This window comes from Arvicola amphibius, chromosome 7 (assembly GCF_903992535.2).
Source record: "Arvicola amphibius chromosome 7, mArvAmp1.2, whole genome shotgun sequence".
Classification (NCBI taxonomy): Eukaryota; Metazoa; Chordata; class Mammalia; order Rodentia; family Cricetidae; genus Arvicola; species Arvicola amphibius.
In genome coordinates this window covers 20,787,531-20,802,341 of record NC_052053.1, presented here as the reverse complement: position 1 = coordinate 20,802,341, position 14,811 = coordinate 20,787,531, and the positions used below count along the sequence as shown (strand labels likewise).

The 14,811-nt window shown below is 38.3% G+C and overlaps 1 protein-coding gene across 1 annotated transcript; it reads right to left on the bottom strand.

The window, feature by feature from the left end:
* Positions 1–533: 533 nt before the first annotated feature.
* Gcg (glucagon) lies at positions 534–5,482 on the bottom strand. Its single transcript, XM_038338219.1, has 4 exons — positions 5,391–5,482; positions 3,612–3,773; positions 1,874–2,011; positions 534–681 (listed from the first exon to the last, which is right to left on the bottom strand). Exons 1-4 carry the CDS (start codon positions 5,480–5,482, stop codon positions 534–536), a joined length of 540 nt encoding a protein of 179 aa, XP_038194147.1.
* Positions 5,483–14,811: the final 9,329 nt, after the last annotated feature.

Sequence of the window (14,811 nt, the reverse complement as noted above, 5' to 3'; positions counted from 1 at the left end):
TATTCATAAATAATTATGAAAATTAAGATTTACCAATAAATAACATTTTGATTTGATTTTTTTATTGTGCCTTTATCTATTTCTTTCTTTATTTTTTTTTCTTTCTCAATGCTGGAAACTGAGTCGAGGACTCTGCATATGCTTGGCAAGCCCTGTACCCACTAAGCTACATCCTGGCACACAGCTGGGCTTTTAAACTAAATAAACAATGCCACATATAATAACATTTTCCAGAGTGCTAAACTTCTAACATCTTAATGCGGTATTAATATGTAATGACTTCATTCTTCTCCATATCTCATTCATATTGAGGTTGCTGGTGCTTTGTTTTTCACAGTCACCCAGAGAATGTTTTGTGAACGTAAAAGTGAATAGAAACTTCAAGGGAAAGTTAAATAGGATGGTACTCTTAAGTGACTTCAGTGTTCATCATATGGATTACACAAGATACTTCTGCACTCCAGAACAGCTAATGGCTGTGTAACCTCCATTTATGAAAGTTTTGATACACTTCAGGATGAACTGAAAAACGCTTACTTGTCAGTGATTTTGGTCTGAATCAGCCAGTTGATAAAGTCTCTGGTGGCAAGATTATCGAGAATAGTGTTCATCTCATCAGAGAAGGAGCCGTCGGCATGTCTGCGGCCGAGTTCTTCTACAATGGTGACTTCTTCTGGGAAGCTAAGAAGAGGGGGGGTTGACGTCAGTGCTTGATTACCTCAAGCAAATCCTTGTGGATTGCTGATCATTGGTGAAGTGTGAGAGTTGTATTTGAGGGCTTTGATTAAAAATCCCTCATACAAGCCCACACAAAGCGGAGAGCCTTGAAAGATAGAAGGTTTTATACTTTGGACCTGAAAGCAAGCTTATGTAGCTTCATGCCCCTTTTCAACAATTCAGGGTTGCCTTAGGTAGTTTCACTAGTTGGCAACACAGACGCCATTGTGTAGACTCGTCATTTCTCTGATTCAACACAAATGCCTTGGGCCACGTAGAACCAGTGACTGTGAAAGCAGCCTCGCAAAATGTAGAAGTAAGGGATTAAAACTTTGCCTGTGGTTGTATTTGGTCTGGGGACTCATTTGCCACCGTGGAATCTGTTACAGATTGATGGATATCCATCAAGATGCACCATTGGGTGCGGAGACATGGTGGTCAGTGCTTACACATCAGCCTCCTTCCCATGTTAATCTTTCTCAGCAAGCATGTTTTAATTCTGCTGAAAAATCAGAGTTGAACATAAACTTTCTCCCGCTTCCACTTCAAATGCAAATCAAAATGGTCACAGGAAAATGAAATGCTTCAACAGTATGTATGTTTAAGGGCTAAGCACGTAGCTAGCGAACTTGCTCTCATTTTTCACCTTGAACATTGCATGGCTATCTATATGACGGCCCTATAAAAGCTAAATACATGTTTAGATGTGGTCAATGTCTCTACATGTTTTAGTATTTACCAACACATGAATATTAGTTGAACAAATATGGAATTCCAAGTCAGACTATGACCATTTTATTAAATATTGAAATGTTCTTAAGTTTTCAGTACAATTTTTTAAAAAATTTTCACGGGATAGCTCCCCCCCACAATTTCTTTCTTTTTTTAAAAAAATATTTATTTATTTATTTATTTATTTATTTATTTATTTATTTATTACGTATACAATATTCTGTCTGTGTGTATGCCTGCAGGCCAGAAGAGGGCACCAGACCTCATTACAGATGGTTGTGAGCCACCATGTGGTTGCCGGGAATTGAACTCAGGACCTTTGGAAGAGCAGGCAATGCTCTTAACCTCTGAGCCATCTCTCCAGCCTTCCCCTCCCAAATTTCTACATTAAGGAAAGGCATCAGGAAAAAAACCCGAGACTCACTCTCGCCGTCCTCTGCCTTTCACTAGCCAAGCAATGAATTCCTTTGCTGCCTGGCCTTCCAAGTAAGAGCTCACATCGCTGGTAAAGGTCCCTTCAGCATGCCTCTCAAACTCATCATGACGTTTGGCAATGTTGTTCCTGAAAGAAATGTGGAAGTCAGATTGAAGCTCTGTCTCCTCGGCAGTGTGGTCCTCCCTGAGGAGCGCTGGGAACTTCAGGCTCACGAGTGAATGGCGAGCTGGCTGAGGAGTTTGGGAGGTGGGGATGGCTAGATGATTATTGCATCAATGATCTGGATAGAAAATTAGTGGGAAAAGTCTAATGAGGGGCTAAAAAGGTCCTCCCTTTTCCAGGGTGTCATCTCTACCCTCTCTGCTTCCTCACGCCATTGGTTGTTAAAGCTTCCTTTAGGTTTTGCTTTATCCTCAGAGCAGGTAGGCTGTCCACTAGGCGATGCAACTTAAAACCAGATTAGGAACTTGTTAGTAATGAACATCAGTCAGAGTTAGTGAACAGATTTAAGGGAAAACAAGGGATGGTTTTGAATCATTATGATAATAACTATTTGATAACGAATTAAAGAAAATACATGAACCAGTAGGAAAGGAGTGGAGGTATGATTTTATTCCCTGTCACTGTGTGCAGGGACCCGGGGGAGCCAGAAGGAACTGCTTGCTGGCCGTGCATTGCCCTTGGAAGGTTCATCGTAGATGGACAGCCGAGGTTATAGGTGGCCTTGTGTTATTTTTACGTGTTGCATCATTCCCATTATGAGGTCAGATCCCCACTATGAGGATGAGAACAATTGTTTTCAACTCTATAAATTTGTGTTTTCTCATAGTTCAGATACCTTACCTATAATCATTGGCAGGGACTCAGTAGCCCCCCAAGCATGCTCTGACCACTATGGCCATCTTCATTGCTGCTGGACTCTCTGCTTTAAGGTTATATATGCACCGTCACCTCTTCTCATTCCCTTTTCCTCCCCTTTCATCCCACCCAGAAACATCCATGTCCTTTTCCTGGTTTTTAGATTTCTTCAGCTACTTGGTATGCATAACTCCCTTTCCCAAGTGGGCCATCCTCCAAAGAAATTGTGAAATTCCACCATCTCTGTGAAACTCTTGTGGATAATTTTCTTCAGTAGCCTAGGAGTAGCAAAGCCCCCAACACTCCTCAAACAAAATCCAACATTAAAATGTATGCCTTATGATGGGTTTGTGTTCCTGTTTGCTGCCTTCTCTCTTTATGCTCTGTGACTAGCTAGGCTGTAATTTTAAATGCGTGTCTTGGATTTTATTTTACAAGAGAAAGAATGCATCTATTTTCATACTTTACCAATGATCAACTCAGCTACGGGATAATCTTAATGTGATCATAGTCATTGGCTTGAACCCCACAAAGGCACATTGAATTTGCTCTAACTTTAAGTAAGAATTAAATTTCCAACCTAGCAGGTTCCCAAAAGTTAGTTTCCAATTTGAAGGTAAAATAGATGAGAAGAAATATTGCTACGACTAGTGTTTGTTTGTGATGATAAAAATGTCTATGTTATTTTGGTGTGGAGATAAGGAAACTGAAGAAGCGAATCATGAGAGTTGTAATAAAGGGTAGTACCCCTAACCTCGAAATCATCCAAATTGAATAAGCCTATTTGATGAGCATGATAACCTCAGAGTTAGGAGAACTTCTTGATATGCATTTGTCTACAATATGGGGAACAGGTTTAGACTCTTACCTGTTCCTCTTGGTGTTCATCAGCCACTGCACAAAATCTTGGGCACGGCGGGAGTCCAGGTATTTGCTGTAGTCACTGGTGAACGTACCCTGTGAATGGCGCTTGTCCTCATTTATCTGGTCAGGGTCCTGCAGCGGGTCTGTCTGGGAAGCTGGGAATGATCTGCAAGCAGCCATGGTTAAGCAACATAAATAATAGTCCAGGAGCAAAGACCAAAGGGTAAATACTCCCTGAGTATATACTCTACAAGCAGGCTTATTGAAAGGCTCCCTCACTGCCAACTAGAAGGCCCTTTGCAGTAGTGAGGTTGGTGCTTCTACAGACACCTTAGATTCTAAGGGACCTGAGAGGGTTCCTAGAGGGACTTCAGTAGCTTATGGGGACAGCTTTAGTTTATTGGAAGATTCTTGTTTTGAATTCTAACAACAGGTTTCTCAAACAGGATGAAACAAATCTTTTCAACTAATTAATCTACTCATGATTATGCTAATATGACAGAGGAGAGCAGTGACTTGAATATTTTAAAAGTTTAAGACTCTGAAATCATTTGTTTGGGCAGCAGATCTTTGCCCCCAATTTTGTCTTGCACATACTAATGTTAAAAAAATAGCTCAATTACTTAGTTATACGATAGCTAAAGATTGGAGAAAGGGACAAAAAAACACCATCTGCTAGTTTGAAAATTCCTGGTGGATATTCCTATGTAACTAGTTGGCATGGTAAATATACAGGAATATCAGTGTAATAACCACAAATGATATACTATTTTTACTCATTGAATTAAAATTACTAAATATTAGAGAGGATAAAATATTTCTCTACTGGTTATGGGAAATGGCATGAACTTCCAGAACTCTTCTGGAAGGCAAATCAGCAAGATCATTCTGTAACTCTGGTTTAAACTCACTCAAACCCTTTGAGGCAATAATCCCATTGCCAGAGATATATTGTTATCACCCCAGAAAGTATTAAGAAATATGGGACAAAGTGCGTGTGGAAACTCCTAACTTGTAATTTCCTTCATGGGCAAATTTTAAGACTTCTTAAATGACCAATAGAAAATGAACAGCCAGATAAATATCATATATTTATGAAGTGAAAAGAAGTATTCAACTATTATATATAATATATGTAACAAATATTATAATAAAAGAGAAAGTTAACAATATAATTCCAAGAGGAAACCATGACTTATGGCCATATAAACTGAGGGATATTTTTATAGTTTGTAACAGGTAGAGGGGAGGGACTTGGGGAAAGTGTGGGGAGAAACTGATATATAATGCTATTTTAATTAAAGATTTATTTTAAAAGTTTTTTAAAATCCAAGAAAACAACACAACAGTTTTATATATTCTGAATTGTTTTTTTGGATAGTAGAAATTTGAATACTTAAAAATTTTGCATAATTTTAACATTTTGCATTTTAGACATGTATGCTTTTTACAATTAGCAAAGACTGATATTAGTTTCAAAGACATAAAAGAGGAGCTTGCGCTGAAATATTTAAAACAATTTAGTTTGTCGTGTGTGAGCAATGAGTGCTTGCAAAACCTCCTGAAGACTCCAAAGGACTATAGTTTCCCATTTTCATGACGAACACTCACTCTCCTCTGTATTCGAGAAAAACCCGCCTTTTCTTATCACGGTGCCTTCAGTATTTCAAAACTGTGCAGGGAGGTCATACCTCTGAACAATTGAGACCCTCCTCACCAACCTCAGTTCTCTAAACTTTGTTCTAACCATATTGAAGGCTAGGTCGAGTCTACAGGTGAGTACCTGGGTTTCTCCTCCGTGTCCCGAAGGGAATGCTGCCAGCTGCCTTGCACCAGCATTATAAAAAATCCAGCCACAATGTAAATGTTCTTCATTTTTTTTTTCCTGCCTGTTGGAGCACAGGGTAGGGAATAGGGGAATGACAGAGGAGCAGGCAGTTCAGATGAGTTCAGTTTTGACTAAGTAAAGATTATCCACAGAAAGAGGTTATCCTGCCAATTTTATTCTGCCTATAGTTTCAATTCCACCTTAACTTCAAGTAGAATATATCTCTCCATGAATTTTGATAAGCAAAAAAAAAAAAAAAAAAAAAATCACACAAAGGATATGTTCTACTATTAGGCTTTTTCATTAATGTAGGACAGTTCTGTTAATGTTTAGAAGGCTGGCTTCCAGACTTGAAATAAAAAAGTGTCCACAATAAACATTTCAAATACCCTCTGAGGATGATGCGCTGCATATGGTTAGCCTGAGTGGCACCTTATCCGACACACCACCCCCTTCACTATCAGTCTGGCTTTCAATTAATCGTCCTTCACTTCCAAGCATTTACATTTACTGCATTTCAACCATCTTAAAGCTGCCTCGGGCTACAACTTGGCATACCAGCTGTCGGTTCAGATGTATTATTCATTTATATTTTAAATAGTGTAACTTGGTCTAGACTTTGTAATTATAAAGCGGCCAACAGATTTGAGGTATTTTAGGGTGCTTTGACCTGTTCTAAATTAAAGGGAAAAAAAAATCATTTTAAAGACAAGCAATTTGCAATAAGAACTAATGCTCCTGGCAACTTGAACAATCACAACTAAGAAATTAAAGATTTGTATCCTAGGGAAAATTAATGCTTGCTTTTGAAGTCCCAGAAGTCCCTGGGTTATCTGGTAATTAGGCTCAGTCTGGGAAATGACATTTCCCACTAATGACACTATAGGTCTATCTGTAGCATACACCTGGTTTCTTGTCTGTTTGTCAAAAACAGATAACTCATGAAGCCAAAAGATACCAAGTGTGTGATGATGAGGATGGAGATTCACATGAATGTGAATCAGGATGCCTCTATGGAGTAAGCTCTTCTGTTTTCTGAGTTGAAACCTCAAGTCCACTATGTGTCAAGGCTGTTCTCTGCCACTTTCGAACTCCAGCGTTTTATTTTCGAGAAGTGGGAATTTCAGCCCAAGTTTCATTATGCTTCTCCATAAATAAATTAAATGAGTATTTTTAGCAAATGACATTTGGTTAGGAATAAGGATTTTTACAAATATTATCACTTTAGAACATCAATCTTTTCTTTAGCACCTCAGCCATATTTACTATCTGTCTTTGGCAGTAAAACAGAGAATGTCATACCTGCAGTGGTAATGTTCTGAAATAAAAAAAAAAAAAAATCCCTCATAGATGAACTGGCCAATCAGAGAAAGCCACGTAACAGAAAGTAGGCATTCATGCTTCTTGATCATCAGCATCAGATGACTTTGGCACATTTCATTGCTTTAGCTTAACCAGTTGGCCAATTTTTACAAGCTTGTTCTATTTTCAGGTAATGTTTTTGATAATACCTCTCACTGGTCACATATTTTTATAATATTGAAGAGTTAAAGCAAGCACTTCCCTTTAGGATTATAACAGGTTTGGAAAGCCTCTGAACAATGCCAAATGAGTCCTAGAGAAGACCTTCAACCCAAAGTCCCTGAAGGTTTTCCGGTGATGACCCTGGTCATGTTTATCAGGGGCAGACTTAGAGCAGGTAACACTGTGAGAATGTATGTCTTCTGATGCAACCCAAAGAATTTTCTTGGTATAGCTCACTTTTTGAAAGTCAACAAAATTGTGAGGAGACATAATATGATTAATTAGTCAGTTTAATATTTTGTTGAGGATTAAACATATTATTTTAACATCAAAATTTTATTCAGTAAGGAATCTGCATTTACCTCCCTCCTCTTTTTGCTAGTATAAAGAGAGAATATGATATTTTTGAAAAAAGCAAAGAAAACTACCACAATTTTCCAATCAGGATCAAAAGGAGACTATACAGTGCTACCCCCTATCAAAAAAACCTTAGAAAATATAATCTATTTGTAGGAGAGAAAAGATCATATTACTTTCCTAGAATATAGCGGTGTTGCAGGATACAAAATACTTTCTCCTTCCTTGTCCCCTTTAATAAGGAGCCCCTAGAGTGTGTTCAAACACCCTCTGCTTGATGGCTGATTGTTGCTGGCATTTTTGAACAGGAGCTTTTTGTTTCTGAAGTCAAATAGGGACTTCAGAATATCTGATTTGTTTTCCTAAAGAGATGTACAAGATTCCATTCCAGATGTAGCTACTTTGGATTTTATTTTACAACTATTGGTCCTCAATATGTTGTAAATAGCTGCTAGTTTATAACTCCTATGAAGAAATCCCCTGTCATGGAGGATGCTTGTTCTCTGCACTAAGGATACCCGCATTTATTTGCAAGGGTTGATGCATAGACCTTGATATTTTGAAATGCTTATTAGAAATTTGGATATTTAAAAGATGATATCGAATGTCTTCTTTTGGAAAACAAGAGCTTTTAATTGATAAAGAAATTGCTGTTTTGGTCTCCTAATGCATACTTTCCTTGCGAAATTAAAAAGCCCCTTCTGTTCAAAGTAGTGCGTGCATCTATCAAATCCAAGGAAAAAGTATTTATTTTTCAGAGTGTTTACTTATTTGAATATGCTGTTCTCATTGTTACAAGTGCATTGGTCTGAATCTTTGTCTTTTATGTCTTTTATCTATGTCTTTCTATTTTATGCCTACATTATTTCTCTAAGTAATTTGCGGATTCATTACGTCAAAGTAGGTATAAGTCTAGTCAATAGCATTTTTATCTAAATTGTGTCCTTCATATTCCTATCAATAAGGTAAAAAATGAAAAGGCAATATTTTCATTCATAATACTTAAAAATACTTAGCTGCCCAGCTCCCTCCAAACAGGCTTCACTTCACAGCCGCGCAGTACGCCTCTTACCTTGTGTATCTGAGCTGAGAGCAGGTGCCGACGAAGGGAAGCTACTTGGGAACTTTGGAGGTGTTCTGTGCCCAAGCTCTGCACTTCTGCACCAGGGTGCCGTGCTTTTATATATTCTCCGGGCTGTTTAGCCTCGCAGATATTGTGCTGACAATATAAATTTCTCATCTGTAAGTAATGGGGTTTTGTTCAAATGATTTCACTCGCCCACTCGCTTTGCTCATCTGCCTTCCCCGGCTGATACTGGGTTGAAACCTCAGGGACCCGGAAACATTTTATTTACTCTTGTGCCATTCTGTTTGGGAATGGAAAGGGCAGTTTGGAAATCTACCCTCCAATCTCCGTCCGGCATGAAAAACCACTTACGTTCACTGAAGTGAATTTTGACGTCAAATAAGCCGAGTCTCATTTGAGGGTCTTGTAGTCCTTTGGTTTGCTATTTGGCCATCACGAGTTCCTGAATAACGGATTGATCATTCATCTAGGCAAACAAATAACTCACCAGCATACGTGTATCAATAAACCTCTCGTCCACATTATATGGAATAAATTTGTGTTCTTTGTGTGGGGACTTTTAACATGTCAATTAAAATGTAATGAGCACCATATTAATGAGACACAGGAGAATGCAAAATGAGAATATCCAAGGTACATGAGGCTAAAGGTTTTTAATCTAGTTTTATTGAGAAGGGGTGGGACAATAGAATACAAAAGAAAGATATGTGAGGGAAACTTTTGAGATGGGTTGCAGGCTGTTACAGTTTCCAACTTCCGATATGTATATAGGGCCTTACTAATTATAGTATACAGCAGATACAATTCTGGTCATTTCAACAGAAGGATAGAAAATGGAAAATAACCAGGATGTACTAACAGACAGCATGAAACTCCTGCAATTATAAAAAGATTTTTCCTTCTGCTATCATCAATAAGCTGTGTGACCTTGGTCAAGCCACACATTCTCTTTGTGACTCTATTGCTGACTTGGAAGAAGACAACAGTGGTTAAGCATTTCTCTAAAGTGAAACTCATATTCTACATGACAATATCATCATAGCATTTGCCAGCTAGATCTCAGTGTCCAAATGTGTCAGCTCCATGCTTGATGACTTACATGGAAACAGACCATTAACGCAACTGAAGAAATACGCTGAATGAACTTAATTCTTCAGTAAGTACATTAAATTAACTGGTGGATGTCGGTATACATTCAGAAATAGGTATCAGGTTCCATGTTAGTTAGTTAGTTGGGAGACCTTACTGAGGGGTTTTGTGCCAGTCACTATTGATGATGCACAGCCCTGGTACCTAGAGTGAGGTCCAAATATCAACATATATGAGACCCTATTAAAAATGCAAGAATGTCATGGCCCAGATCTGATTTGCAGAATCAGATCTACATTTTATCAAGGCCCCTAAGGAAACCTACAGGCAGGTGAAGCTGAAAAGCACAGCTGAATAAATCGTCCCTCTCACTCTCTCATTGGTGCTGCTGGCTGAACCAGCTCTTGGCAGAACCAGCAGGTGGGGTGAAAGAGCAGAGAAGGGCATCCAGCTCAAGGTCCAGCAGAAGTAACCCAAATGTAATGATGAGCTTAAACGTGTGGGACGGTTTAGCACGGATGAAATTGCTCTTTATGGCTACGGCCTTCAGGTGCACGACAGCCGCACCTTTATTAAATGTGTCACTCCTTTTATCCTGTTGTCCATTTTCCTCCTCATTTCCTCTTCTCCCAGTTTCTCTCTCTCTTCTCCCTCTGCAGATACTATCAGTTTGTGAAGCACTCATAGCAGGGAGTTCTGCAGAGGATGTCTAAGATGTCTAAAAGCCATAATTATAGCACCAGAATCTTGCTAAAACCTCTTGATAGCTCACCACAAAGTGCTTCTCTTCTTTGTACCTTATTTACCTTCTGTTATGTTAGAAGTAATTGTCCCAGTTTTTTTTTTTCCCAAGGAAAATTTCTCTAACTCTACCTCCAACCTACTAATCTTGGCTCATGGAGGTAAGGACACCATGAACACCATGAAGATAAGTCTTATGATAATTCAGGGGCGTTCTGTACAGTACACTTCTCTTCCCTGATGTGCTAGGAGGATCAAATCAGCTTCTTAAAAGGCATTTTGTTACGAGACAATGTAAGTGCTAAGACAATTGTTAAACTCAATTTGAGTGTGCAGATCCAATGGTAGCTTTAACATCAGTCTCTACTTTGACTTCAGTTCCCATCATTGCAGTTGTTGAAATATTTAGATGTTGGGAAAGAAAAGAAGTAGATATGAATGCCTAAGACTAATATTTAAAAGTTTGTCTTGAAGCAGAGTAACTCTGTGTTAGGGAGGGTTCTGCCTAGAATTGTTCTATTGGTGGTAACATGGAGACCTTTGGTTGCCTGTAGCATTCTGCTTGATAGATATGATTTGCCTACCTGGAAGGTTGGTTGGTTTTAGTTATCTGTAATAAAATAAATGGTTATTTTATGAAATGTAATGAAAGATTTTTACATCCGTGTTTAAGGTAAAACAGGGTACATAATTAGTGAAATTTTAGTATTATTTTTTCTAAGGCTTAGAATAAGGACATCTTCCATGTTTTTTCAATCTATGCAGGTACACAAACCCACATGGTTAGAAGGCCCAATGCTTGTCTTACTTCCTTTGTATTACTGTCTTGAGAGTCTTATTAACAAGGCTCCACACTTTGACTTTGTATAAATTATATAGCTTGTCCTGCTGAGGACTTCGCTTTGGCCAGAAGTCATGTGGGGTGTGAGGTTGCTGTGCATTGATTTTCGACAGCTCCTGAGGATATTGAGATTTAAATATTTGGGAATGGTCCATAATGCATTCTGGCAGCGAGGCTACAGGAAGGAGGGATATAGCGTATTGCTTGCAGAATACAATGTGTTATGCCCCCCCCCCTTTGGGGGAGGAGGTTTAATGCTTAAAAAGTTATCAATACCTAAAAACCCTGACCCAGCAAGATTAAAGCACCATTTTGAAGTTTAATCGCACAACCGATGCCACATATACTTGTAATGATGTGTGGAAGGCCCGACTGCTGTATTTTGCATAAATCACAACATGTTAGCAATTATCTGAGGAACCATCCATATAGCATCGTCGACAAACAGTGCAGGTGGTCTCTGTTTATCAATGCAAAAGACTCCAAGAGAGATTGTTAACTGAAACAGACAGAAGCATTGAGTAACGACATATCAGACTCCATTTTTTTATGTTACAAGGAGAACAAATACAAGTTTATTTACTCATAATTGCATGAAAGCTGGAGGAACCTATGAGCTACTGATGAAAGTTCACCTGTCTGTAGGATACAGTGTGGGGCTGTACAGTAGTTAGCGGTAGGGCATGAAGAAATCATCTCATTACATGACAGTTATTATTCTTTGACTATTTGGTTCAAACTGTTACACAAAACAACAATAAAATTCAGCCTACAAGGAGTAATAGTACAACCATATTAGGAAGAGGAAGGCTTGTAGTAAATGTTGAAAGAAGTTTTATTTATCTTAGTTATTAATTAAAATAATCGAAAGATCCATTAGCAAGAGAAATAATTGATAAATTGTGACATAAATTCATCTAGTTGAATACTATTCAAAAGCAAGGCACCAACAATGTTTACACATAGCAACGTAGATCAATTACATAGACAATGTACACAGGAAAAGAGGCTGAACATACAAACGTCAGTGCCATCCTGTGTGGATCCAGACATGCAAGTTCAAACACAGGCAACAAACAGTTTATGCTTTATTTATTTATTTTGGTTTTTCGAGACAGGGTTTCTCTGTAGCTTTGAAGCCTGTCCTGGAACTCACTTTGTAGACCAGGCTGGCCTTGAACTCACTGAGATCAGCCTGTCTCTGCCTCCTGAGTCCTGGGGTTAAAGGTGTGTGCCACAACCACCTGGTTCAAAACTGAAGTTTTATTAAGGGCCCGAGCTTCATAATTTCTTGGAAGAGATTAAGAGATGTTATCTTGAATAGAACTTTCTGATAAGAAGAAAAATTCTTTATTGCAATAAATGTCAAAAGATCCAGGCCAAAGTTAGCGATTTTAAGTTTTGTAAGTTTTACACACACACACACACACACACACACACACACACACACACACACAACGGTGTGTAAGGGTTAGGTGGAAGCGTAGATGACATCTCAGGCAACACTGGTAATGTTCAGATGAGTGATGAACATATGGAATGTATTATGTGGATCTACTTACATAGCATATGCATGACATTTTCCATACCAAGCAGTTAAAATAAAACTATGATAGCTGCTTGTTAGGAGTGAGACATAAGCACCAATACACCAATTGTTTTGGGAGTTGAGAGCTTGCTCTCTCAGTTACTGAGCAGAAATGAGGTAAAATGCATGGCCTTCCTAGGCACCTGGTGGCAAAGAAACCATATATGGGTAAGAATTCTCTTTTCTATAGGAAGGGTTTTGTCAAAATAAGATTCAACGATTAAAAAGAGTATGTGCGATATTTGAGAGAAATATTTATGTCAATTGACTTTCTTTTAAATTTGAAGATTGAAGAAAAGGTTGAAGGTTATATAAAAACAATGAAAAATTTTAAAATCAGTTTGTAGAATATCATGGTCAGATGCCTGCCCTTCATATCTTCATGAGTGGCCTAGTGGACTAAGGGATGAAGAAACAGCAAGAAAAGGGTTTCCAGGGGGTTTCCAAGTGAGCCAGAGGATGTGAGAATACCCTTCCTGAGAGATATTTAAGAATCAATTCATGATCGTCCATCTGGACAGATTTGGAGGATGCCTGTGGAGGATGGGAGGCTCCCTAATAAGATGGATGGACAGTTTCTTGCCCTGAGGCTCTGAGACCCTGTAGACAACTTACTTACCATCCGTGCAGGGGACCGTGTGGCATCATGGCTTTAGCAGTCGTTGATTTTATCTTTTGTAAGATACCCTGTATAATGAGATGTTTAAAATCGTTCTAAGTTTCAGTTGTTATTTTTATTCCTAAAGGGAACAAGAAAGAGAAAGAAAACAAAAAAGATCACATTTGTACAAAAGAACCTTATTTCATAATGTATAAGCAGAATATATGTTTATGTGTATAAATACATATATCTCATTGAATACATGTGCTATGCTGCTACTATTTTTTGCATATTGTAGCTATAAAAAAAAACAAACCATATGTCATTACATTTATCCAACCTCTTGCTCATCTGGAAAGATTTTTTTTCCTCTTCAAGCTTCTCAGAGTCTCTAATGTGAACCAATTAAAACATTGTCATTTTCAAAGTCTTCTTGGAAAGGAAGTAACTTCAGCCATTAGAAAATGTAACATTTGAGATCTGAATACTAAAAGCATGCATGCGAACATATAAAATGAAGTCATCAACACTGTTGTCTATTCATTGCGCTTTGTAATCAGCTTTGCCCCCGCCTGGGACTTGCTCAGCGTCGCCAAGTCACATGTAATCAGATGGATTGTGAAGATGGGTCCAGCTTTCTGGTGCCGCCGAGCGATAAAACGATGGAGGGCATTGTATAAAGTCATAGCCCCCTTGCCTGATTTTAAATAGAGCTTCTGTTTATTTGAGTTCAGTTTATCATTTAGTTATTTTATTTTTTTCAAACCTGGAAATGGTTTTGTATGTTTTCATTTCATAAAGAACTATGGAAGTCATTTGTTCTGTGGTCAACGTCACATCTAGGACTGAAGTCCTAACCGTTGTTGGCTGATGGGTCCCTTGGAAGGACCCTTCTTTGCTACTGTGTTGCTGGAAACATAGAGGCTGACCTCTCACTCCTGTCTCAATAAGAATCCCTTTCCATTTTAGTCAAAATCCTTCTGATAGACCACAATGGGATATGGACTGTCGGCTCTTCCTAAAGTTGAGGAGAAGCTCTTCTGCTTTCTTCCCTGTCTGCTCTGTGCTCATCAGCATCCTTTCCCATAAGCACACCCAATACGAAACCAACAACTACGACTCCAACATGTCTTTCTGGACCCCTTTGCCATAGCTTCAAGATGCTGCACTGAATATCTGAATTGATCGTTTCACGTAGAAATCTGATCTAACATTTTATTGTCCTCAATAACTGTATCATATAGAACAGTTGTCATTGATTAAAATATTAAATTAAAAATGATAAATTTGAAAGCAGGATAGAATGAACATTTTGTTGCAAAATATAATATTACATTTTGATATTAATATTAATGAATATTAATATTCATTCTAGAGGTCAACACACAACACCAAGACAACAGGTTTGCTGAATTTATTTTTGTTTTTCACCTGAATTAAAATAGACACTCAGATGTAGGCCAGGTCTTTTAAATGGTAATAATTTGAGTGGAATGTGAAATGCTCCCACTGACTTAGGGCAACCTTTTTCTTTCGGTTGATGAATGA

What these genes read in the sequence shown, in the direction of transcription:
- Gcg (XM_038338219.1), bottom strand. Translation starts at nt 5,482, where the DNA reads ATGAAGAACATTTACATTGTGGCTGGATTTTTTATAATGCTGGTGCAA. An exon ending in ATGAACACCAAGAGGAACAG is followed by an intron (nt 2,012 to 3,611) that starts GTAAGAGTCTAA and finishes CATTTCTTTCAG; the next exon opens with GAACAACATTGCCAAACGTC. An exon ending in AAAGGCAGAGGACGGCGAGA is followed by an intron (nt 682 to 1,873) that starts GTGAGTCTCGGG and finishes CCCTCTTCTTAG; the next exon opens with CTTCCCAGAAGAAGTCACCA.